Source organism: Limulus polyphemus, unplaced genomic scaffold (genome assembly GCF_000517525.1).
Source record: "Limulus polyphemus unplaced genomic scaffold, Limulus_polyphemus-2.1.2 Scaffold1930, whole genome shotgun sequence".
NCBI lineage: Eukaryota > Metazoa > Arthropoda > Merostomata > Xiphosura > Limulidae > Limulus > Limulus polyphemus.
The window spans coordinates 122,574-148,441 of record NW_013667540.1 but is presented as its reverse complement, the minus strand read 5'-3'; the positions used below and the strand labels follow the sequence as shown (position 1 = coordinate 148,441).

The window sequence follows — 25,868 nt, the reverse complement described above, 5'->3', positions numbered from 1 at the left end:
AACGTAACTAAGTAATAATACTAGTTAAAAGTTAAATAAGTAGTAACTACTACTAGTTACGTATAGGTAGTAAGTAAGTACTAAGTACATTATATATATATATATATATATATATACTACACACACACACACACACACACACACACACACACACTAGAGATTTTATACATTTCACTTTAAAATTAAAACCTGCAAGAATGTACAAGCTGTCAGTAAGAACAAAATTATGTAAATTTATCTAACAAATATTTATATGTAGAAGGGGGAGGGGGGAAATACTTGTTACCTTTAAACATCAATGTTAGTAGTACTGCAGCTAAGTTAGTTCCAGCAATGTTTCTTGCCATGCACTGGTAGATCCCAGAATCTGCAGCTTCTGTTTGGGTTATAACAAGTTCTCCTGAGCCCTTCAGTTTTATTCTAGTATTTGTAAGAAGTAGTTTTCCATCTTTATACCAGGTAACTGATGGTGAAGGAATTCCATCAGCAACACAGTTTAACCGAACTGTTTGTGGTGTGGCTTTGGATACACTCTGAGGTTTTATCAGAAATTCTGGTGGCACTGGGGAACAAAATCTTATTTTATTACAAAACAATCAAAGTTAACAAAACATAATATACATACTACAACATAACATATAGCAAATAAAACAATATTAGCCTTATTAGAAAATTACTACTTTTTTGGTCTCAAAGCCTTATTTCAATGAAGGATTACTAGCTTTACAGATATTTTACTGCTGTTTATCATTTTGTTAACAAATTATTATAAAAATAATGATACAACTATTTCTGGATTATCATTCTTGAACTGAAGAGACAAGAATTGGAATTTTCAAAATAAATGACACAATGTGTATCATTAATTAATAAAAATTAATCTAAATTCTGAATAGAATACAACAAATCCAATTCACGTCCTGTGATTTTCACAACTTACAGTGAATTCTAATATCAAAGTATATAACAGGAATGTATGCAACAGTGTGAGTGTTTGGACAAGCACTGCATGCAAGTAGCAGTGTATGTAGCTGAATTAAAAAAATTCTATCATAGTACTCAAAATTAATAAAACCGCATTTACAAACTTTTATATATTAGAATATATAAAATTTCAAAAACAAAGCCAAAAAGATGCTTGGAGATGAATAATTACTAAAGCTGAATTTTTAGATCTTCATTTGTTTCATTATTGTGGTACCACATTGTAAAAGGTAAAACCAAATATGGCTTTGTGATAGATGCAAAAAAATGTGAAAGAATATGAAAATAGTAGCATTTACACTTAAATATGACCATGATAGCAAAGGGAAAGTACTGAGCTTAAATTCACTGTAAATGGTGCTTGGAATGATGTATATCAAGGGCACCATTTTTCATATTGCAAGATGGAGAGAAAGGTGGCAAAACTTGAAAGAGTAATGTAAATTAATGTGTGAATTTCCCCTTTCAAATATTTCTTTTGTTCACAAGGAGACCAAAGAGACACCAAACTAGAAGTGTAACAAATGACAAAGTTTAAAGGAGTGTGAAAACAGACTGTTTGTTTGATCATGCATATGTGATTATCAGTGCAGTATGAGGTTTGAAGTATCAGGTAGGATTAGCGTGCCATTTATAGGGAACATCAATGGTCACCTGGTTTTAACATCTACAAGAAGTGGTTGCTATCAGTCAATATACAGTAGTGGCCTCACTTTGATTGACATGTTTCAGTTGGGCAGTAGCAGATGAGAGCTAGCCTGGGAAACAGGTGACCACAAGCCGAGTTGATTGGTATGTAGGTCTGGACTGTACATTCGTTCAAAAAAATAAGTCACAAAGAGGATGAAGAAGATTGATGTCATTGATCACACAGCACCTTCCTAGCCTAGATAAAAATATGAGCGAGAGTCTTGGGAATAAGTCGTTTTGGTCTGACATGCTCAGTCACGATGGTGTTGCCAATTTGAGCGGGTGTACATTTTTCTTCTACTGTGCTTTGATTTTATTGTGATCGGGAGTGTATATAATTTTTATTGCATCTTGAGAAAACACCCCAACGTCAAATTAAACAAATTACAAGTTTCTTTTCACCTTCTGTGAATAAGAAAGCTAGAATAAGTGAGGAAGTGACCCAATAGTAATTAATGGTATCAGTAACATCTGGTGTCCACAAGCTAGCTTCTGGACTGCCGATCAAAAAAAAGGATTTTTGCAAGAAGTACAATTGGCTGAATATTAGAAATAAGAAACTTGGCTATACACCTTACCACAAAATTGGAGCTTTTGGAGTGAAAACTGTGATGGATTTACTATTATACATTTATTTTAATATCAATATTTGTTTAAGTTAAATTTGTAATTAGAAATGTACATAACTTATACTGTTAAATCTGTATTGCAAAACTCCCACATATTCCACAAAGTTGTAGAAGATTGGATACATATCAGCATTTATTTAACTACTAAATCTAAATTACAATTTAACTCGGTTTTAAGCTATTTGAAATCGATAAACTAACTTAGTTACAAAACCAGTTTCTTATTCAGTATGCTAAGACTGGAAAGACCAACTTCAAGTAACTGGGCTTGCCTTAGCTTTCCAGCATCGTACTTGAATAAGTTGTTGCCTATCTATAAGTAGTTTTTTTTTAAGATCTTTATAAGGGTGATGGTTGGGAGTTTTTTTTTTATTACTGTAGAAACTTTTTTGGGTAGTATTACCACAAACTTCATCCATTTCTGACTATGATTAACCGACCAGAAACAAAAGTATATGCATTAAATGAATAAATATATATATAAGCACAGTGGGCTTCTTGAAAATATCTTATACTAGCAAATAAGCTCTATGTCTTTTTACTTGTAATGAACCAATATATGGAAACGTTTCCTATATGAACACCAATAAAAATGGCTGCCCTATTTATTACATGACAGGTTATTGTGTTTTACGTATGTATGCTTTGTTGTAGCAAAGTCACATCAGACTATCTGCTGTGTCCACCAGGGAACCCTTATGTTATATAAAGAATAATTCTGCTAAACTAAATTTTCTATACATTATAAACTTATGCTATCAATGAAAAATGTCAAGTACTAAAAGTTTTTGTACTCTATAAAAGTGAAGAACAGGCTTCAGAATTCCAAAAAAAAAAATCAAATAGAGTTTGCTATTTTCATAAATATGTGGTTGTACACAAAGTGAGCTTACTATTTAATGATTAAAAGTAGCAATCAAAGTTCACCTTAATTCTATGCACAGTTAAATAATATGGTAAATACTTGTGCATAAGCTTTGTATTATTTTACCTCATAGTTTTAATATCATCTTGTTCCGTCTCTTACAAGTGCATCATATTTACCTTTTTTGTGTCTTTTTTTTGTTTTTTTAATTAGATACATGGGAGAGCTTGTATTAGCTGTAAAAAAAAACACAAAGTTCAATTTCTTGTTTTGTTTATTAGTCCTGGTTTAGCTCTGTATGTTTACAATTTATTATGCAAGTAGGATTAGCTTAGACAGTAGGATTATTTCATACTAGATATTCAACCATATTTTATGAGTAGAATATTTGTAATGCTTGTTTCTGTAATAAACAATCTTATTTTCAACTAGTCTCAGAACCATCTACCAATTCTAGAATAATTTGTCTCAGATAAATATTTATATTTACCAAGCTCTTTCAAAAAGAAAAAAGTCTTATAGACTATAATAGTTTTTTCTTTTGCAGAGCTGTAAACATGAAGTTTTTCTAAAGTACAAATAGGTAAAGAAACAGACACTGAAATGCAAAACCACACAATCCATACGCCCAAACAAACTGATCATCCACGCATTCTCTTATTCAAAACACACCACTTTTTCTCCCTTATATGTACAATTGATAGATTATTAGTAATTAACTTCATTTTTATATAAACCTGAACTTCAACGTGCAATTTTTCATCTACTTTTACCAGAAAAAGTACTAATGTTTTTTTCTTACCATGTACTATTAAGGTTGTTATCTGGGTAATGAAAAATTTCTTCCCTGCACTGGTAATTGTTTCAGCTGAACACACATATGATCCTGCATCATCAGGATGTACCTGGTCAATTACCAAATTTCCTTGGCCAATGACTGACACTCGATCAGTAGGTAATGATCGGCCACCTGAAAGTGTTCACTTTATTATGTAAAAATTTACACCACTTTAAACTGTTTGTTTATTAACATAGAATATTCAACATCAGAAAAAATATTTTTACATCTTTTCTACTATCAAAGAAAGACTTTACATATATCAAACCTACAAGTTTAGGCTAACAGAAATTTATTCAATTAATCCTATGTCTACACGTCTTCCAATGGTTACAGGTCAAAAGCTATATCATCACGTTTGTAGACTCACATTCAAAATTTTATTGAACTACTATTTTGTGAATGTATGTTAATAAGTTTGGTATCAAATTGTATATTATAATTCAAATTTTAGTATTAAATATTAAAAAAAATCTTAAATATTACTTTTTGTGTATCACTTGGGTATGTTGATTGTAGCATGGTTCAAATTATATGTTTGTGATGTCCAAATACAAAATATATAGTTTCTTACAAATTAGGAACTCAAATTATTGATACTGACAAGCTATAATATAAAATAAAAACCTCCTATCTTTTCTATATGCTGAGATATTGTTACATTTACTGAATAAAACAAAGTGGTCCTGCTCACCTCTGTCCATTTTTGGAAAAACTTGCTAATGTAAAATGTATATATAAAACCTAAAATAATGATTTCGTTTTACATCCTCCACATGTGAAACTTGATAAGGCTTAGCAACCTACAGCAAGCAGCAAACAAATTCAGAGATAACTGTTTTAGAAGAAATAATTGTTTTCCATAATTCTTTATTTAGTGTTCTAACTGAAATTTAAGAACTTATTTTAAATAGTAATAATGTATATACATATATAATGTATTAAAACTGAAATGTATTTTACAAAGTACTAGTCCACTAAAACACAATCAAGGCAGGTCTCTTTGTAAAGGCCAATTTTATACTCTTGCATACGGTAACATGAGTGCATGTGCACCGCATCATTGCAACTTCTATAATGTTAGCCAGGCATGGCTGAAAGGTCAGTATAATAAAAATAATAAATATTTGTAAATGTATAATTTTATGAAATTCAAGGTATTTAGACTAAATATTTGTGTTTCATGTTATAATGTATAATCATTCTAGAAGGTAAAAGCATAATTCATATTTATTTCCTAATTTGTTATGGTAATTACAAAGTCGGTCAAATTGACCCAACTCATAAAATGTTTTTTCTAAAAAAAATTGATAATTATCTGGAGGTTATAAAGATTTTGCATGCAAAATTTGAAAATGTTTTGATGCTTGAAAGTATTTTTAATCTTAAAATCAAAATTACTTTGCATGTTAGATAGTCAACATTCTGAAAGAAAAAATGTTGCGAGAAAATCTTTAAATGAAAAACGTAATACTTAATTTAAAAACCTGATATTTTGTGTATGAAAGCCTTGTAATGTTTACCAATGACCTGCAAAATTTTGTAAAGATTTATTTTATTTTATTTGCATATTACAGATGTCAAATCAGAGATGTCTAAAAAGCAGTATTTCAGATTCATCATTTATCTGAAATGCTAATTTTACACATCTCAGATTTGAAAATCATAATGTATAAATTAAAAGATTTTTTTTTTGCTCTTGTTTGTAATTAAGCACAAAGCTACACAATGGGTTATCTGTGGTATGCCCACCACAGGTATCGAAACCTGGTCTCTAGCTTTCTAAGTCCGCAGACACACCGCTGTGCCAATGGGGGGCAAATTAAAAGAATGCAATATATATATCTGCAGTCTAACATTATTTTTTACCACAAATATTAGGTTTTTTAGTTTCCATCCCTTCACCAGTTTTCAACATTCAAACCACATATTAAAATTTTGTGTTTGTAACTGATATTAATATGAATTGTGAATTGTTTAGGACAATGGTTACTAAACTGAATAGATAACTCAATTTACTGAATAATGTAGGATGACTGTTTAATTCTCTCACTCTCTAATGACACATAATTATATCTTTAACTTACCTTCTCTCTTCCACATCAATATCGGTTTAGGAAATCCTAAAACCAAACACTCCAATACAGCTTTTTCTCTTGTCAGCTTGACCACAATCTGTGGTGAACTAAGGAACTCCAAGGTGTGTGCTTGTACAGGAGCTAAGTGGGAACATTTTGGTTATAGAGCAAATTATTTTTCAAGGACTCCTTTGGTATTTAACCTTAAGACATTTAAAGTTATACAAGTTGACAGAACATCTGATTTCATTTAGTAAGTACATTAGCTATGCATTTATTCTTATTTTAATTTTTATTTTATAACTTAAATTTGACTTAAGCATCTGAGACACTTTTCGTCTGAGAAACCAAATTTTCAGCTAAGTAAACCACATGTGAGATAAAAGTAGGCTACCAGAATGACATTTCAATTACTATACTATTGCAGTATAAAATCTAAACTGAAATGTAAATGAGTATGTGTGTATTAAAATGTGTCATTCAAAGTAGAATCTATAAAACATTGTTTCTGATTCACTTTGTCTATTTTATTAAAAAAAAAATTCAGAGTCTATGTCAAATAGTACATTGTACATGTGTACCATATCCAAGTTTGCATGAGACTTTATAACATTTTACCTAAACTTCAATAACATTTTAAGTGTTTGTAATGTATAGATTATGCTCATGACCGTCTACGAACACTTAGGCTTAATCTTTTATAAAAAAAATTGACAAATGACTGAAATTTGGCATTATTTTCAATGGAACACTTTGTACATTATTAACCTTTAAATTATTTTTAACTTGCTTTTTATATAGCTTAAGGTAACTGTAATTAAACAAGTTCTGTTCACGTAAGTAGGTTAAAAACTTAACAGTATTATATATTGTTAAACTGTTATTAGTACATGTCTGATAAACACAGTTATTCAACAATCAAGTTTTTTTGAGGGAATAAAGAATAATGAATGCAGCAATGTAATTTTGTTAGTAAAGAAACCCTACCCTAAGTTATATTTGTAGCTTGTAATAAGTAGGCAGCATCTTAAGTTAAAGCTACACTATTATTTAGACATACAAGGTAAACAAACACCATGCATCAATGTGGCAAATTATGTAACCAATGATCACTAGGCCACACCGTCACATTTGCGAGTTGTGTACAAGCAGTAATCATGCCAACAGAAATAATCGTAGCTAATATTTCAATTACTTGAATGACAGTAATAACTGAAAATAGTTACAACTGGAAACACTAATTTCGATTAGTTGATTATTTTCATGAGTCATGACACCAATCAATTAAGCTGAACTAATTAGAATTAATAAACAAGAGGTAATCCTCAGTAGCTGCATCACTTGAAATTCTTTTAGGTAAGATTAGAGTAAATTAATCTACGAGACCTGTTTTTCCTTTTTATTAGCTATATTTTTGTGCACCAGCATTATCAAGCATTGTGTGCATAGACCTGAAGCAGCTTTATTACTCATCAAGATCTCTACCAGCCTACCCTCAAATTGAAATTCTTTTAAGCAGATTTAGAGTAAATTAATCTATAAGACCTTGGGTGTGATCAAATACATATAAATCAAAAGGATTTGACCTCATGAGTCCAAAATTGTAACTATATCTCAAATCAGTCAAAAGATGACATAGCTACGAGTTAAAAGTTTGTACTTAAAAATAATGAGAAATCATAATGGCAATATTTCGATTACTTAAATGGTTGGAATGATAAGAAAGTAGTAATAGGAAGTATTAACTTTAATTAGTTGATTATTTTCATGACATTAATCTGATTAATTGTAATTTTAATTAATTGATTTTTTATGTGACACTCAAAGTAATCAATACTCAAATGTAATTGATTATATCAATTAATCGTGTTAATCATACAGCTCTAATTACATGTAATAGATGGGAACTAGATTTTCTTTTTGTGAATCATTTTATGTCGTTGTATTGGTATTCATGTGACACACCTGTCACAAAAAATAGCTCATAAACTCAAAATTTATGCTCATAAACAATGTCTTTGGCAAATCCTCATCAACAGGCTCTAATGCAATATATACATCTAATAATTTAACTAAGAATTATACTAGTGAATAAAATGTATGTGCATTAACACATACAAGAAAAAAATGTAATAAATACTGCTTAATATCAACAGAGCATAATATTGTCACAATGCTACAATATGAAAGCCACCAGAGAAAACATTAATACTTAATAGTAATACAAAATCTAATACTTATCAGAAAAAATCACAAAATAGAACCTCAAGAGACTTTATACATTAACATTAAACATTAACTGCAGAAAAGTTGGCAAATATGCAAACATTATAATTAATTGCTAAAGAGATGATTAAAAATTTTTTTATTGTTATCATAAAAGTAATTTGTACTCAATAAGATGATGGGTCAGTGTTCTTGATGTTTGCAATCTATTTCATTTCCACTGTAACTATATTGAAGAGTGTATTCAGGGTAATTAATTCTTATTTCTATCTTAAACTTATTCTAGGTGTTCCAGAAATATTTCTCTTAACCTATGTTCATTATAGAACTCATTGAATAAATACATACATGAATACATTAAAACAGAAGCTTTAACAATACAGTTTGTGGTCTATATTTGTTTAATAAAGTCATATGCTGTGTAGTATGCTATTACTGAAATTCTATAACAGGATGATGCTATATAATACACTACAACAAAAGTTCTACGAAAGCCTAATGCTGTGTAGAAAACTATTACAGCAGTTCTATGACAATATGATGCTGTGTAAAACACTGTTAAAGTAGTTCTATGACAGTCTGATCAAGCATAGGATACTACTACAATAGTTCCATGACAGTCTGAGACAAAATAGCCAGGTTTGTATCACAATTTGTGAATCAAAACAACCTCAATTGCCAACCACTTTCCTCTTTGCTTAGCATAATGTGCAAATTATTCCTTTCTCTAATATGTTGTTTTCGAGACCTCCCACAACACAGTGAAAGTTCTGTACCATTCCAGTTTACATTACATTACCCACGGGCATGCCTCAGGAAAAGTTTATTATTCAATTATTATTTTTATTTATTTTATCTAATCAAACCTTATCTAACATAAAAAAGTACACTGTTTTATATTTTAGTTACATTTATTATAATAAATAAAGAATACATATGAAAAACAAAAATAAAGTACTTACCTGGGCCTTCTTTTTTTTTGCTGTCAATTGTTGATAACAGTTAACCCTACTTTTTATACTGATGGTAGTACACATAATAATTTTTATTTAATTAAATAATGTACTGAAGAACACAGAATAATAACATGCAAAAAGTAGACAATGTCCCATAATTAACACAATTTTTCTGGCTTTCTAACTATGCAACAAGAGCTGTTACAAATTCATCCAAGCTAATTGACGTGTTACTCGTAGGAACGAAGCTTGTACCAAAAGAAAAATTGACATTTTTCTGTACGAAAAACAATGTTATATAATAAGTCATTTTATAGATGAAAACCTTGGCTTTCTATTGGTTAAAAATAATATAGTATTAAACATAAAAGAGAACAATTGGTAAGTCCTGAAGGAAAGGATGTGACAGGTGGGTGTGGCAAGAGGAGTCTTATTTTCTATATGGTGACTCTGTAACCAAACAGAATTTAAGGCTATGAAAATCATGCTTTACCTGAGCGATGACAATATTATAATAAATAATGTATGTTAAATTTCGTATTTGTGGGAGGGGTGGTAAATAAATTAGAGAATAGGGGATACCTGGAGAAAAAATTTCATATTTCTTACACGAGGGGAAATTCAGGATCTTTTTTAAATATTGCTTTATAAAATTAAACTTCCACACTATTAAAATATGGATTATTAGCTATGATTTTATGCTATACTATATGGTATAACACGTAAAAACAAAAAGTAGTTTAATTAAATTTTGAAAAACCTTGTGACATGCATAGTAAAGGATGCCTGTGATGAGAGGGGTAATTACTGCTGAAAAATAACTAGATATTTTCTTCTTCAAAAAGCCAAAGAAGACCATGGTGTGAATAGAGTGATGAGGTCTCACTAAAAAAAAGAAATAAACTAGATTAATTTGAAAAATTATTTGTGGCAATCTTGTTCAGTTGCAATATCTTCAAGTCACTTATTTCTCTGGTTAATCGATTGTTGCATTATGTTGTGCCAGCTGAGGTGTTTGGTATTTCTTGGAATTTTGAAGTTTTACTTTATATACCAGGAACTATTGTGTTCATGAAATGTCATGTATGGTACAATTAAATATTAGGGTTTGAAGCTGAATAAAAGTGATATTAGAATAAAAACATTTACCTCTTTTTCATTAGTGGATGTCTTTACAGGTAGTTAAGACTTTTAGTGCTTGATTTAGTTGCTATAATGTGTTAAAAAGATGCTAAACAATATTTGCTCATTGTTAATCAAATTCAATACTGATCAGCAGTTTCTGCTAATCAAATCCACCAAAGTATTTTATCCCCTGTTATTATAGTAGTTCTATGACAGTCTGATGCAGTATAACACACTATTAAAGTAGTCCTATAACAGCCTGATGCTGTATAAAACAGTATTACAATAGTTCTATGACAGTCTGATGCAGTATAACACACTATTAAAGTAGTCCTATAACAGCCTGATGCTGTATAAAACACTATTACAATAGTCCTATAACAGCCTGATGCTGTATAAAACAGTATTACAATAGTTCTATGACAGTCTGATGCTGTGTAAAACACTACTACAGTGGTTCTATGACAGTCTGATGCTGTGTAAAACACTACTAAAGTGGTTCTGTGACAGTCTGATACAGCACAGGACACTATTACAGTAATTCTACGACAGTTTGGTGCAGCATAGGACACTACTAGATTAGTTCTATGACAACTTGATGATGTGTAAGACACTATTACAGTTCTACAACAGTTTGATGCTGTATAAGATATACTGTTGCAGTAGTTCTATGAGTCTGATGCTGTATAGTACACTATTTCAGTAGTTCTATGACAGTCAGATGTTGTCCAATACACTATTAAAGTAGTTCTACGTCTGTCTGATGACGTACTGTATACTATTATAGCAGACATGTCATACACAAGCCTTGGTAAGCAAAGTTCAACATCTTGTAACAGGTGAGAATCCATAAACACACAGGTCACTGATAAAAGCCATCCACATGTTCCAGGCTACAGGATGCAACATAATCATTATGAATCTCCATCTGAAAATGAAGCTAACCAGGTATGGGTTGACCACAATAATGCTTCCTGTCATAACTTCCATTCAACCATCACATACCTCAAGCAGCTAGAGAATGAAATGGATATTCATGCTATTCCATATAAAGACATACCAGCCAAGCCACTGGATGCAGCACTTATGGATTTCTGCATAATCCATATGTTGAAACAGGAGCTTGGAAACCATCCTTCTTCTACACTAGATAGATTATGGAAAATATGCAGAGAAGAATGTTTTGCTTTGGACATGAGTGCTTTAAGATGAAGTATTTTACAATAGAAATAACACTGAGGGCTAATGTTAAGATGCAGGTTCATCAGATACAGCATGACTGGATATGTCAACATGTGCTGTAATGACTTAGTGAGGCTTCAAAACCATTTTAATATAACATACTCAATCCTGTAGTTCTATGACAGCCAACTTTTGTCCAATATGCTCTGTTACAACATATTGATCAATAGATATTATTCATGAAACATGAGGAATATTTTTCCCAAAGTAAAAATCTGCTATAAAGACTTCACAGGTACTTGAACAATTAAGAAACCATTAATTCATTTATGTATAAAGGAACATCCCTATATCTGGATAATAAGGTGAAAAACCAATCTTCCATGATTTCCTGTGTAGATTACATGATGTTTATTTTCCTAAAAGACTAATAACAATTTGTTAAAAATTACTTTCTAATAAATACAACATTAATAATTAAGCACTCATACTGTATTTACTAAAATTTTCAATATGTTCAATAATTCAAGACTTAAATATTGAACCTGCCTGATGTCAATGACAGTTTGGCCTTCCTGCTAGAGATTGTGCGCAAAGGATTCTGGGCAATACAGTGGTAGTTAGCTGTATCTGTTCTGGAGATATTGTTTATTTGGAGTATACCTGAGGGAAGTTCAATGTACCTATAAAATATGAACACAGGTTAGTCTGAATAAGTTCAAAAGCTTTCATTGTATCTAAACTCATTACATAAGTATAAATTAGAATGGTATCTTTCAGGTGACCCTTATTTAAAAACTCAAATTTATATATATTTTTGGAATATCCTAAGTGTGATTAGTATTGTTAATATCATATTCTTCAAATTATCAAAGTTCTGCATATGGTAATAGTTAACCATATGTCTAATAATAGCTTTTATTTATAACCTGTAACCATTATGATTAAAATGCTTCAGGTCTTATTTTCAGATTTATCATCCTGATAATATATAATATAACACTAAGTAAGACTTTTAACAGTACCAAACACAAATTAGTTCTGCATGAAGAAATAATAAATTTTCTGAATTGTGACTTATTTGTTATAATATACAAAAATCAAAAATTATTACATCTATGAGATATCTGAAGTTGTGCTCACACAGAAAAAGGAATGCTTTTAATACTGTAAATGGAAATCACTGAAAACTCATATTACTTTGCAAATGAAACCAGAATCAAAGTGTGAAAATCAACACTGGCCTTCTATTACCTATGACTCATCACTTTTGGGTATCAATTTTTACAGTGAAGTATTGCTTATCGTTTATTCTCTTCATTCAGATAAAAATACAATAAAAAGTCTAACATTTTTTGCTATAATACTTTTATTTATATAGTACATTATAGAGAAGCCTGCATCAAGTTAATTTTGGCCAATTTGGAAACCTGAACGCAGGATGTTACTTAAATACATTTAATGAGCAAAAGGTTGACTCAAAGCATGTTAACAACAAACTGTAATTAAACACAAGATAGAAATGTGTGCGAGATTTTTGAAGAAATGCTATCAAATGTTCATATGTTTTTAATTAATTTTTATCATATTAAATTTTGATATTGAGTTGTCACTACACCACCAAAGTAACTTTTCATTTAGTCAGTGCAGCACTATTCAGTTTATGCAATAGTTGTGCACAAAGGATGATATTTATTGTTTGGATGGGAAAGAAGTAATCAGATTTCATGAGTAATTGTGTTAGACACTACACACAAAGAATTATCATCTTTCAACTAAGTTTTATATATGAAGTTATACTTCCTACTGTTTTAATTCTTTTCCCAAACAGCTAGCTTAGCTCAAGTCATATTATTTGTAATATTACAGTTGTCACGGGGAAAGAACAGTTATATTTTTCTCTTCCATAACTAGTAAAGCTTTTTAAAGGTTTTCCAAATTTACCATGCTGGTGTTCTGCATTTAGTTTGTTAGTGTCCTCTTAAACAGGATGTGGAAAGTCATAAACATCTCAAATACATCTTTTACCTATCACAATGTTCACTTTCCAGTTGTCCTGGACTAGATGGGTGATACAAAACCTGTGCAATTTAACGTGAGATAAGGATTTCTTCTTAGAATGTATAATGACAATAAGTGTACAATATGTCGTATGTAATTTGTAAAATGTTTTATATATATATTAAATTAGAAAGCCTAGAAAAAATTATACAAAATAGTTTCATAGTTTTGTCATCTAGATGGGTCAAACATATAAATTTTTTAAACAATTCAATGCTAACCTGTTATCTTTTTGAGGTAGGTCCTGGCCATTGCGTTGCCAGGAGATTACTGCCGCAGGAACAGCATCAATTTGGCACCAAAATCGAGCAACTCCTCCTTCCCATACCATAACTGACTCCGGTTCAACTGTAAAGTTTTTAGCTGCTCCTAAAGAGAGAGAAGTTTTACAAAATAACAATGGAGTGCTGATTAAAATTCAACAATAGCATGACAAAGTTTTTAATGGAGTTTAAAAAAAGTGTTAGCTATGTCATCTCAGGCAGCTGATCTTTCTCACATACACGCAGATAACAACAACCTAATAAATGAAGTGATTAGTATTTGAGTTTAAAATCATTAAAGAAGAGGCAACTTAACATGCGTAGCTTGTAAAACTTTTTCTAACTCACAATAGAAACATTTGCATCAATGAACTGATTAGGTGTTCTGAAGCATACCAAATTATATCTATTGATAAATATATTATCATTATGTTTAGTTTCAATAACAAATTCAGATTACTTATGTTCACAAATATTACTTATTTTTTTGTGACTGTTGTTTGCAGTAATATATATTGTTTTTTTATTATATGTGGTAATATCCTCTTTTTTTGTATTTCTAACTGTTACAAATCCTTAACACTTCACTATTCTTTTGCTCTAGGAATTATTAATTCATGTTCTATAGTTTGTTACCATTTGGTTGTGTTTTCATTTAGATCACTAATTAACTAACAAAATAATTGTGCCCTTAATGCTTACTATGTTATCTAATCAAACTAATGTTTTGACAGTGACCCATTTTCAGCATGTTTACCATAGAAGCTCAAGCATAGTTTATATTATAATTATTTCAGTTCTTGGAATTAAAGTAGTGTAGTGCACACTGTAATATAAACTTACTTAGTAAAAAGAAGAACAGTTATTGACCAGTGAAGTTTTTTTTTTTACTCTACATTTCACCTTATGGCTTGTTCACTTGGGTTGGTTTGAATTTCGTACAAAACTACATGAGGGCTATGTGTGCTAGCCGTCCCTAATTTAGCAGAGAAAGACTAGAGGGACAGCAGATAGTCATCATTACCCACCTTTTACCAACAAATAGTGGGATTGACCATAACATTAAAATGCCCCCACGACTGAAAGGGCAAGCATGTTTGGTGGGACGGGGATTTGAACCTGCGACCCTCAGATTGTAAATCAAGTGCCCTAACCACCTGGACATCCCAGGCCCACCACCACTTGAAAAAAGCCATATGGCAAAATTTTGAAGAACTAAAAACATTCACTAGTCATTGGCTGTTTCTCCTTTTACTAAATATTTCAGTTCTAGGATGAAATAAGTGTAAGCATTTCAGTTAAATATGGGTTGTTTGATTCCTTTCTAAACCAGTGTAAACTATGTGAATTACAGAAGAAACCCTTACAATTTGTTGATGTTTCTATAATACTAAATCATATTTCTAGATCAGCACACACATTTAGCAGGACTATGTTTCTTATGAAACATACTGTTTCATCCAAAATAACATTCTATTAAATTTATTCCCTACGGGTTAAGGAATGAAATATTTTGGCAAACGTATATATTTACAAAAACATAACTACTCTGCATGTACAGTTAAGAATATTTCTGAAAATCTATTCATCAAAAAGTAATTTTAATTCTATTTATTTGTTGTTATCATTTCATCTTACTTGTTACCCAATTACTGAGTTACAGTACAAAATAGGACAGGAGAATTCTTTTGATGCATATACTAAATCTACATTTGTGTCATCAGTATGAAGGCACAAGTGAATGATATCCAAATGTAGGCAGATTTTAATTTCTATCTCTTCTTGTCATTATGATGTCGTATAGTGATGATTGCTTGGATAATCATGCTACATTTTTAAATGATGAAACAATCTAATAGGTTAATTTTTTACAAGTCTTTTTTGTTTCAATTCAATATGAATTCTTCACAATATAACATAAATATTTGTATTTTAATATTTAGTCTACTGTATAGTGTAAATTTATGTTTTTCTTTTCCATTAGGAGAAAAATTCAGATCGATCCCTGGTTGCTCAGAAATATTAAACTTTATATAGGTTTAATTCATTTATATATATTAAGAAGTTGGATTTAAACAAATGAATATTTAACACCCCTTCAGAGGATACAATAAATCAAGCACCTGGCCAATACTGCAGAAATTACTGATAATGTGGATATTTCCACCTGTCAATGCTGCATACTCATACATGCTGTTTGGTTACATCACTTAGGGCAAATTAACCACAATATCTCTCTAAAGGAAATATCTACACCAACTGGTTCCCAGAATACTGAAAATCCACTCAATATTCATTGGATACTCCAGCAGCTAGAAAATCAAGTAGTATTGTCTCTACCAGCCTTCATTTCTCATTCTGCTTTAACCAATAGAATTGCAAATATTCAACCACAGAAATGCTCAGTTGGGTCTTGCAAGTAAGCTAACTTATTTTAACCATCTAACATAATAGTGTTCTTATCTCATAAAGACAACGTAATTCCTTTTGATATAAACTATGATGAATTTATGACAGAAAGTTTTCAAGATTTATATCAGTTGTTTCTAATCTTGGATCTCACAAATGATTTTTAAGCACAAAATGAAGTTAAAGTTTGATGACGTCTTCCATTCTTGTGTGTACAAGATTCCTTGAGAATATTGTGACTTTAAATTAACTCACAGCCCTACACCTAGAGGTTGAATATTTTGTATTAAAAACATTAATTTGGAATATCACCATGTTGTTATTATTCATATCACCACATCCAATTATGTTCTATCTGATGATCATGCATACTGACAATAGCCCTACAGAATAGTTTCCATTTCAAAAGTATTTGTTGTAAGGATGGCACGTCCTATCTCTATATTTTCCATGATCAATCTAGTGTATGAAGACTACTTCACAGTGCCCACTTCAACTGTCTAATTGCACAGAAATTCAAAGGTGCTGAATCTGGTGACATGACTAGTATCTTTTCAAGTGGAATACCATGAATACCTGTTTCATTATCCAGCTGCTTGAGGTATGCAATGGTTCAAAGGGAGATTTGCCTGGAAGCCTTATCTTGGTGAACCAAAACCCTCTCAGCATCATTTCCAGTTACAGATCCTTCTTGATTATATTGCATAATGTTACCAGGGACAAGTGAATAGTTTTTACTACACTTCTGTGTTTGAGGATTCTCACCTGTTAGAAGATATCATACTCTGCTTACCTCAACTGGAATACAACTTATTACAGGTCTCTTTATGGTTGGTCCTGATTCCTTAATTCATCCATATTACTTTGTTTTCCAATGCCATTAAGTTTAAGGGATATTGCCATTTTGGAGATTCTAAATTCCTCTGAAAAAAATTTTATGATCTGAGAGTATGAAAATTTTGCATTGGAAAGGGGCTGTTACATGTTCTTCCCAAAAGTAATCAGTTTTTGGTAGCATCACACTACTAACAAAACATCAAAACAGAGTTCTTATACATTCAATTTCACTACAACTTTATATTAGCTGTGGTTATCGTGAGACTTGCTGATTTGCAGATTCAAAATTGTTTGAATGTTATGTACTTAACTCCCAGTATATTCTTCACCACCCTTACACTGCAAAACGTGCTAATTAATTTATACACTCAAATCATTAGGCATAAAGTTAAAGAGGATGGAGATACAATTAATTTATGTTATGTATAGAATGAACACCAAAAACCTGGAAAAGGCTAAAATGTCCTCATGTCTCCTTGATTTGTTACAACCAGAGGAGATTACTTTGCAGAGTACTACAAAAATGAATGTTCTAGAGCACAGATCACAATGGCTATCTGTATTATATCTACCATGGAGATTGAAACCTGAATTTTAGCATTATAAGCCATAGCAATGTTGGTGTCTTATAAAATATTTTGCTGAATCTTTATTATAATACTCCCAACTGTTGAAAGGGATATATTTTTTAACAGGGACATTGTAATGTAGCATCATATACCATTTAATAACTATATTTTTATGATTTTTCAAACATCAGAAAACTGAGCCCCACCATCCTTATCATAAATTAAATGACCTTTCTCTGATATTTTCATGTGCTTTATACATTACTTAAGAACAACCTTTTTCAACCATGTTTTCTCTTCATGATTTCTCATTACATTACAGGTTGTAATCACAGACAAAAGGAAACATCAAGAGAAAAAACAAAACAAAATGGAACTTGCTTTCAGAGACAAAATTTTTTCTATATTTTATTTTATTAAAAAAAACAAGAAGGGATGTGACCAAAAGAGCCTGGTAATGACTACTGTTGAGAGAAAAATATTATGCTATTGTTAGTGCCAAAACAATGTATTTATAAAACATCAAACTGCCTTAAGAACCTAGACTTAACGTTCAAAATTAATATACCTTCAGACCATAGGATAAAGCTGAAGTATTTAAGCATACACTTATCATTTAACCATGGACTGGGAAATAACTGCAACAAAAATTTACAAAATACTGGTTAAAAGCATAAATTCAAACATTACAAGAAATTGTATTAACTAGGAAACAACACATGGACACTAAAAATATTTCTTATTTAAATATGAACAAGATAAATTACTAGACTGTTAAATAATTTATGCTTACAAAACACTGTACATTTCTCAAAAAGTTATTTAAGAATATATGGGGTTCATAATATAATTTAGTTGTTTTAAGATTAATATTTGAATGCCAGCATTGCCTATGTGTATTATATTATTCCTCTTACTTTTAACAGTTAAAAATACAGAAATTTGATATTAATAAAATTCAGAAATGATCAAAATGTTTTGTGTGATAGTTTGTCCAATTTTATGTATTTCACTTAGTAATATTATCTTACAGTTGGAACATAACAGATAAAAGTAACATTTTTTGTATATTTCAAAATGTCAAATAGCAGTTGTCTCAGATATGTGAACTAACATTAAATCATGAAACATCAAAATAATCTAAAGCCTATTGCATCATAAAATATTTTCCACTTAACTTTTTGGCTGAGACAACAATAAAAAGTTACAGTTATGGTATCTGGAAAAAGGACCACATTAACTTTCTCTCTCTCTCTTAGCTTAGAAATTTTTTCAGATATATGTGTTTTTAGAGTGCTTGCAATTTCATATACAGTACATCTGCTAGTTACAAATGGTCAAAACATGTATTTCACTTGGTTTATCTTTAGACTTTCTCAAAGGAGACATCACTGAAGACCTAATTTTGATTTCTACATCTACTGTCTTAAGCAACAATACCTAAGTTTAGAAATGAACAGAGGTCATGTCCTCCTTACTTTCATTAGTTGTCCATTGTGATGGGGTAATGTCTCTGAACAGAAAGCGATAATGATAGTATTTTTGTGCATATAATGTCATACTTTCTCAGTCCAGAACAGTATCTACAAAATACAGAATTCAAATCACTCTCTTATCTTGAAGCATCATCCACCATCTAGTGTATTTATTTGCTTTAATCATTTGCAACTACTCAACTATTCTCAGCTGTTGTGTGCTTTGAGTTTAAATAGTTTTTGAATGAAGAAATGGTATTTTCCACAAGTAGAGGGACATATCTAACCAAGAAAGAAAAACTTTATAACTCAGGATGTCCATCTAAGAGAGCAGTGGGATTTTGGATAAATCCTCTTCTGGATGTTTCATGGGTGCTGCAAAGATCCAGGATTACAATATCACTACAATTGCAGACTCAGGAAGTACTGCCACAGCTTGAGGTCTCAAGAGTTGTTGATTAAGTTCTACCCCTGAGGGTCAATCTTATTGCACAGGAAACTCAGTCGACAAAAGGTCTTGGAGGTGATTTGTTGTCTCTCAAGTTTGAGATTGAATGGAGCAATCTTTATAAGACTTCTAGATATTTGTCAACCAAGGTAGCCCAAACCCCCCAACTCTAGTTGATGCCACCAGATAATAGCTAAAAGAGACTGGATGTGCTGCTTGAGAACAACATTTGACAGGTCAAGTTGTATAGCCAGCTGGTAAAAATAGTGATCTATAATACAGTTATGAGCCACTCTGTAAAGGAAGACATGCCAAGGTGAACATGGAGGTTCATAAGCACACCTACTATACCATATCCCCAATGCTTAGGATGTCTCAGTTTAATGTTTGATGAGACTCTTTGAGAGAAAGCCTGCTACAACAAGCATAGGTCCCTGTGAGTGAGATTAAGATTCTCTTCTAACGTTTAAGGGTGCAACCAAGGAAGATTTTGATTGTTTCTTCAAGATATTCAAGCAGGTAATCAAGAACAGGAAGATTTGTTGAGCCTGAATGATATGGTGTTCGACTTGATGTAGCACTTGACTGAGGAGCAACTTAATAACTGGGATACAATAATGGTTGAAAATCACCAATATTTCATCCTCATAAATAACTAATCTATACATAGAGTTGTAAGCTAAAAATAGGGGTCCCAGTGAAAAGTTGGCCAATTATATGGAAAATCTGGGTCAATCACAAAGAAAATCATATTCTACTACGATGCCAGCAAGTTGTGATGACATTCTAGCTGACAAGTTTATCATAGGACAAGTGAGATTATGTGGCATTACCTAGGTGTGAGAGTTATTCTCACCCTTACAAAAGCAGAATTTGTAGTTACTAGGTTTAAAGTTGCAACTTCAAACAGATTGCAAGAGAGCCACAAGCCAGAAAGAACAGCTTATCATATCAAACTAATGTTACAAATTAGCCATGACACATTCTAGTACTGCAACATAGCCCTACTGGACCTTCTCTCAATTTGCTTTTTGTATATTAATGAATAATATTAATATTGATAAAGAATTTTTTTTATATTCAAAAGTAATGAATCAATCACATAAAATGGAAATTTTTCAAACACAACTTAGGCATGGAAGTTTTCTTCTTTAGAAGTGTTTTAAAGATTATATGTGGCTTATTGTGCAGTATGTTAACAGGATCACGATACAAATAAAATGTACACTAAAGTTTTGGTCACTGAAATTTTCATATAATTATGTTTAACATCTTTGAATTACTACGCTTTGTGACTATTCACCCTCTTCCAACTTCAACAATGGTTTATACAGAGAGTAGTCTAAAAGCTATAATCAGCAGCTTGGTTCTATAAATTAGAGTGTCTTATGATTAATAAAAATAAATTACAATGTAAACAGATGACAAAACGTGAATTTGATGTCTTGTGTTCAATTCCAAAATAGAAGATAAATTTGGAATAAACATTTCAATGGTCTAGTTAAAAAGAAAGAAAATAAGTACAACTTTGTGTCAATAATATTTTATTACACTTTGACTTTGATTGTGTTAAAAAAAAGATGTTTGAATTAATTATTCTATGAATTTTCATCATATCAAAGAGCTTAAATTGTGTATAAAAAATACTACACAAAGACAGACTTTGAGACAGAAGGTAAACTCTACTTAATCATACAATTTTAACATTCAAAGCTATCTGGATAACTGGATCAGTCAATTTAATTTATGATAATGAAGCTGAAACCCGATTACATGACGTAATACAACTTTTACTGGTATCATTAATATTTTTATTTAGCTGTTATCAAACAAAATCTGTAATTTCCATTTCAATAAATTTATTAGAACAAAACATTTTTACAAACATATTTTTCTTGGTTAAAAAATTGTAAAAAACTATTGAAAATTCTGTATACTAACAAAGATTGTCCTCCTTTATCATGAACTTTCATTTTAAAAGTATGAAAGAAATATATTACCAAACTAGTAAATCAGTTATTTTATTAATGTAATGTACAATGGAAGATTTGAGTATGTTTTCAACAATAACTGCAGGTTCTTGAGATAAAACTCAAATATATTAAGTAAAAATTCTGTGTTAGCAATTCAAAAAAACTAACACTTTTACACACATGTTACACTTCTTACAAAATATATGTGTATGTATGCCTGTCAGATATAAAAGACTGTTTAGTGTAGGCAGTATTATTAATTAATTAATTAATTTTGTGTTCATAATTCATTGATGTTGAGGCTATCGAACATTGTTTGCAATCCATTGATGTTGAGGATATGGAGATTTCTAGAAAGCCTAAGTGATAGATGTATAAGCAGCTGTGAGCAGAGGAGCGAAAAGACAGTAAAAGTAAAGTCAAATGAAAGAAAAGTTCGGTCAGAGAAAAGTTAACCATTGTGAGAGTGAATGGCCTAATGGTTGTCATGTTAGAGTGAGATTAGCAGTTTTGAAAAAAATAAGGAGAATAATTTGTCTCATCAAAGGGTGTTCTAAACTAATTGAACCCACCTATGTGGACTTTGACAAAAGGCAGACAATTATTGGAAGTTCAGAATACAACTACGGTAACTCAAGTGACAACATAAGTGAATTATACACGGATACTACTGCGATAAAAGTAGAGAAAAATAGTTCAGCTTGTCAACTGAATTCTAAAACAATTGAATTGGCCTAAGTGGCCTTTTGACAAGAAGAAAAAACTGTATAGTGTTTAAAATAGAACTAAAATTTCCATAGTATAAAGAATTTTGTACACACGCTTAACTACATATATATTATTTTTAAAAAAAAGTGGAGTGTGTATGCTGTTCGTTTATTGTCGAATTTATCGCCCAAAAGTCACAGACACCTAATGTAGAAGAATCCTCAGCCCAACACACCCATATATGTTCATTACTATATATACTACTAAAAAAAGCAAGTTCCCGACAGTGTCAAATGAACTAAAAGCCCAAAACTTTCATTTATTTGTCTTTTTTTTTTTCAATTTTTATTTTACGTCTAACTGCTTGAGTATGCTTTCTAGTTATCAACCATGAAAATATGTTTATAAGAATCCACACATATATGAATTTGTGGCCCCTCCTTCCAACACATTCTCATTTGTAGGCAAACTGCGCTTCCAGTCCCATGGAAAATTCAACAAAAGGAAAAGTAAATATAATTAATAGTACAGGCGACAAAGGTACAGAAATTTAAATCGGCAGAGTTTTATACATTTCTTTTTTATTTCGAGAAAATGACGTTTTGAGATAGTGCTATTCGTCTGATCGTAAAGCTTAGGGTTCTGGGGTTTTACGATTTGCCAAAAAGCGCAAACTCGAAACGTCATCTTCTCGAAAAGAAAAAAAAGAAAAGAATGATAAAACTTAGCGATTTTTGAACCTATTCTTTAAATAATTGAATTTAACAAGCAAAGTCAACATCACCGCAGACAAAAGCACAATTAAAGTTGCCACAGTATGGAAATACTGTATATCATGAAGTTCATTGGTCAAATACATTAACGTATTTGATTATATGACATACTTTGTAGATTTACAAAAAATAATGAAAGACAAAAAGTGTGTGTTTGGTATTTCTCTGAGACAATTTGTTTTCTGTAACTCTAAGTGTGTATTAACAAAAATTTCTGAGCGAAAAGGAAAACTTAAAGTTTTTGAACCAGTGAAAAATCAAATAAATATACTATTGTGAAAAGTTGAAATATATGGTTTCCAAATAGTAAATTCATTATTGTTTTACAACTAACAAAAAATAACTTGTAGAAGCAGCACACGATAAGAAAATCATCGTCAAACAGCATTATTTTCATCATTCAAGGAGGTAGCCTCATGCAGGCATGGAAACTCGTAAAACAAGACCAGCTAACAGTAAATAACTTATCCCATTTGACGTCTATACGAAAACAGTTTACGATAAAATAAATACGCGGTGTACTGGAGATGATAACGAGTGTCGTTCACCACGAAATCCTTTCATTGTTGTTGTAAAGCCTGTTAAAGTAACATCCTTGAAATATATATATTTCTTAATATAAACAAGAAAGAAAGAAAGCCCATAAGTTGAACCCAAAGCCCGCAAAAACAGAGGAGGTATGCAACAGACTGATCCATCTTCGTAGAAATTAGTACGTGACGTCATATACCTGGGTAGCTTCTCTGCTGCATTTGTTTATACATTCTATTCTAGCTTAAAAAGTTGTACCTACAGTGCATGGAATCAGCATAAAGTAACATTAAACTAAACAATGATAAAAAGTACACGATTTAACCATTTGCTACAACGTGAGAAGGCGTGGAAAAGTTTATGGATGAGCGCTTAAAGCTCATTAGTTGAATGGACCGACACACTTTATCATATGATATCCTTAAAAATTCTACAAAAAATGTATTACCGTATTTTTCGGAATATAAGACACACCCTTATTTTGAAGACAAAGTTTGGGGGGGAAGCTACAGTCGCATTTGAAAGATTTTTATTGAACAAATATTCAAGTTGATACTTTAAAATTAGTATATTTTGTTGTAAACACAAAAGAGCTCAAAACATCAAAATAAGAAAATACCGTAAATCAAAAAAAGGTTTACTGTTATTTAGTTTGGTTCAAAACCTACAAAATCTTCATTGCTTTCATTGTAATTTATTTTTTTATTATTTAGGGAGCATTATAAATAGTTAAGTTTAAAAAAACAACAATTACTATTGTTATAAATAATACATTCAATTAAACTAAACTATGCATGCCTATTTAAATATATTTACCCATGGCTTGTGTATATCGTACATATACATATATATTATTCATACCTTCGGTGTATAGAACGCAAGCAGATTTTGACATCAAATTTTGGGGTAAAAAAGTGCGTCTTATACACCGAAAAATACGGTTTGTCCCAATATGTTCAGTTTCGTTCATTATGAAATCCCGTAAAATAATGTTTTGTAAACCTTTTACAAGTAACAGCAGTATTCAACTTTCTTAAATCTGAGGTTAAGATGCAATTATTACCTTGACACCACATGGAAAAAGTACACGACTTATTCTCCTAGTATATAAAAAAAGCAACCATAAGTCATCGACTGTCGCCATTTTTGTGTATGACGTCAAACGTCGAGATAGTCACATTACGAGCTCTTGCAGCCCATATAAACATCTGGTAGACGTTGTAGTTATGCCAGGTTAGTTTGTTAACTTATTGCCAGAAAAGAATGTCATCAAACTTGAAGACTGCTCTTCAATTCTTCTATTAGTCTAGTGTATCTTAATATCGGTGGACGACACAAAATGAATACGGTAAAAACACACACAAGCAAGTAGTTTCGGCAGCCTGAAGTTTGAAGCACGACTCTCGAAAATTGTTTATCGTTAAAATTATCAATCTCAATGGCAAGTTGATGGTCTGGTCATTTACCCCTACAAACAACAATTAAAAAAAAAATTGACAACTAAAAATACAAAATGGCGTTACATACAAATTAAAACAAAGTGTTATGTTGCAACACACAGGTGGTCAAATTGCGCCTCCCGATCTATCAGTGTTCTCTGTTTTTGCTATTTTAAGTCTAAAAATCGGGAGTCGATCGTACAAACTGTTTTTGGTCGTATTATAATATCCGGGAAATGATAAAAAAAAAAACATTAAAAATTGTCTTTCAACGATAATTTAGTATTAGAGCGTTCAAACAATACACAGCGTGGTCACAAGCAAATACACACCACCTTTTCAGAAAAAATGAAATTTTTCAGTCATATTCACATGAATTGATATATTTATAATTTAATTAATATCTAGTAGATCTTCCTTTCGCTTCGTGGAGTTCGTTGATACTTTGGGGCATCGTGAGAATCATCTCGTCAATTTTAGATTGTGGGATTTTCGCCCACACTTGCTTCAAAACTTGGAGTAGATCGCTCTTCGAAGTTTTTTTTTATTTTATTGTTTCTTGACTTGCCGGTCGTGTATGGCCCAGAGGTTTTCGATGGGGTGCATGTCAGGAGATTGGCTCGGCCAGAGCAACTTCTGGATACCATTTTCTTCCTGTCACTTTTGGGCATTTCTAGCAGTGTGACACGGTGCTCCATCTTCCTGGAACAACGTTGTGTTCTTGTCCACGAAACCCGAGGAATAAAGCGGCAAGAGTCCTTCCTCCAATATTTCGATGTATTTCGCAACATTTATGTTGCCAGTGCACT

At 31.2% G+C, this 25,868-nt stretch overlaps 1 protein-coding gene across 1 annotated transcript in view; it reads right to left on the bottom strand.

Annotated features, from left to right (window-relative positions):
* Positions 1-25,868, bottom strand: part of LOC106465393 (protogenin-like) — a 178,450-nt gene that overhangs the window by 69,633 nt on the left and 82,949 nt on the right. Inside the window, exons 4-8 of the mRNA XM_022393285.1 lie at positions 13,856-14,003; positions 12,123-12,256; positions 6,094-6,225; positions 3,971-4,138; positions 287-562 (exon numbers count right to left, since the gene is read on the bottom strand). Of these exons, the coding sequence (XP_022248993.1) occupies positions 287-562; positions 3,971-4,138; positions 6,094-6,225; positions 12,123-12,256; positions 13,856-14,003 (858 nt within the window). The remainder of the gene's footprint in view (positions 1-286; positions 563-3,970; positions 4,139-6,093; positions 6,226-12,122; positions 12,257-13,855; positions 14,004-25,868) is intronic.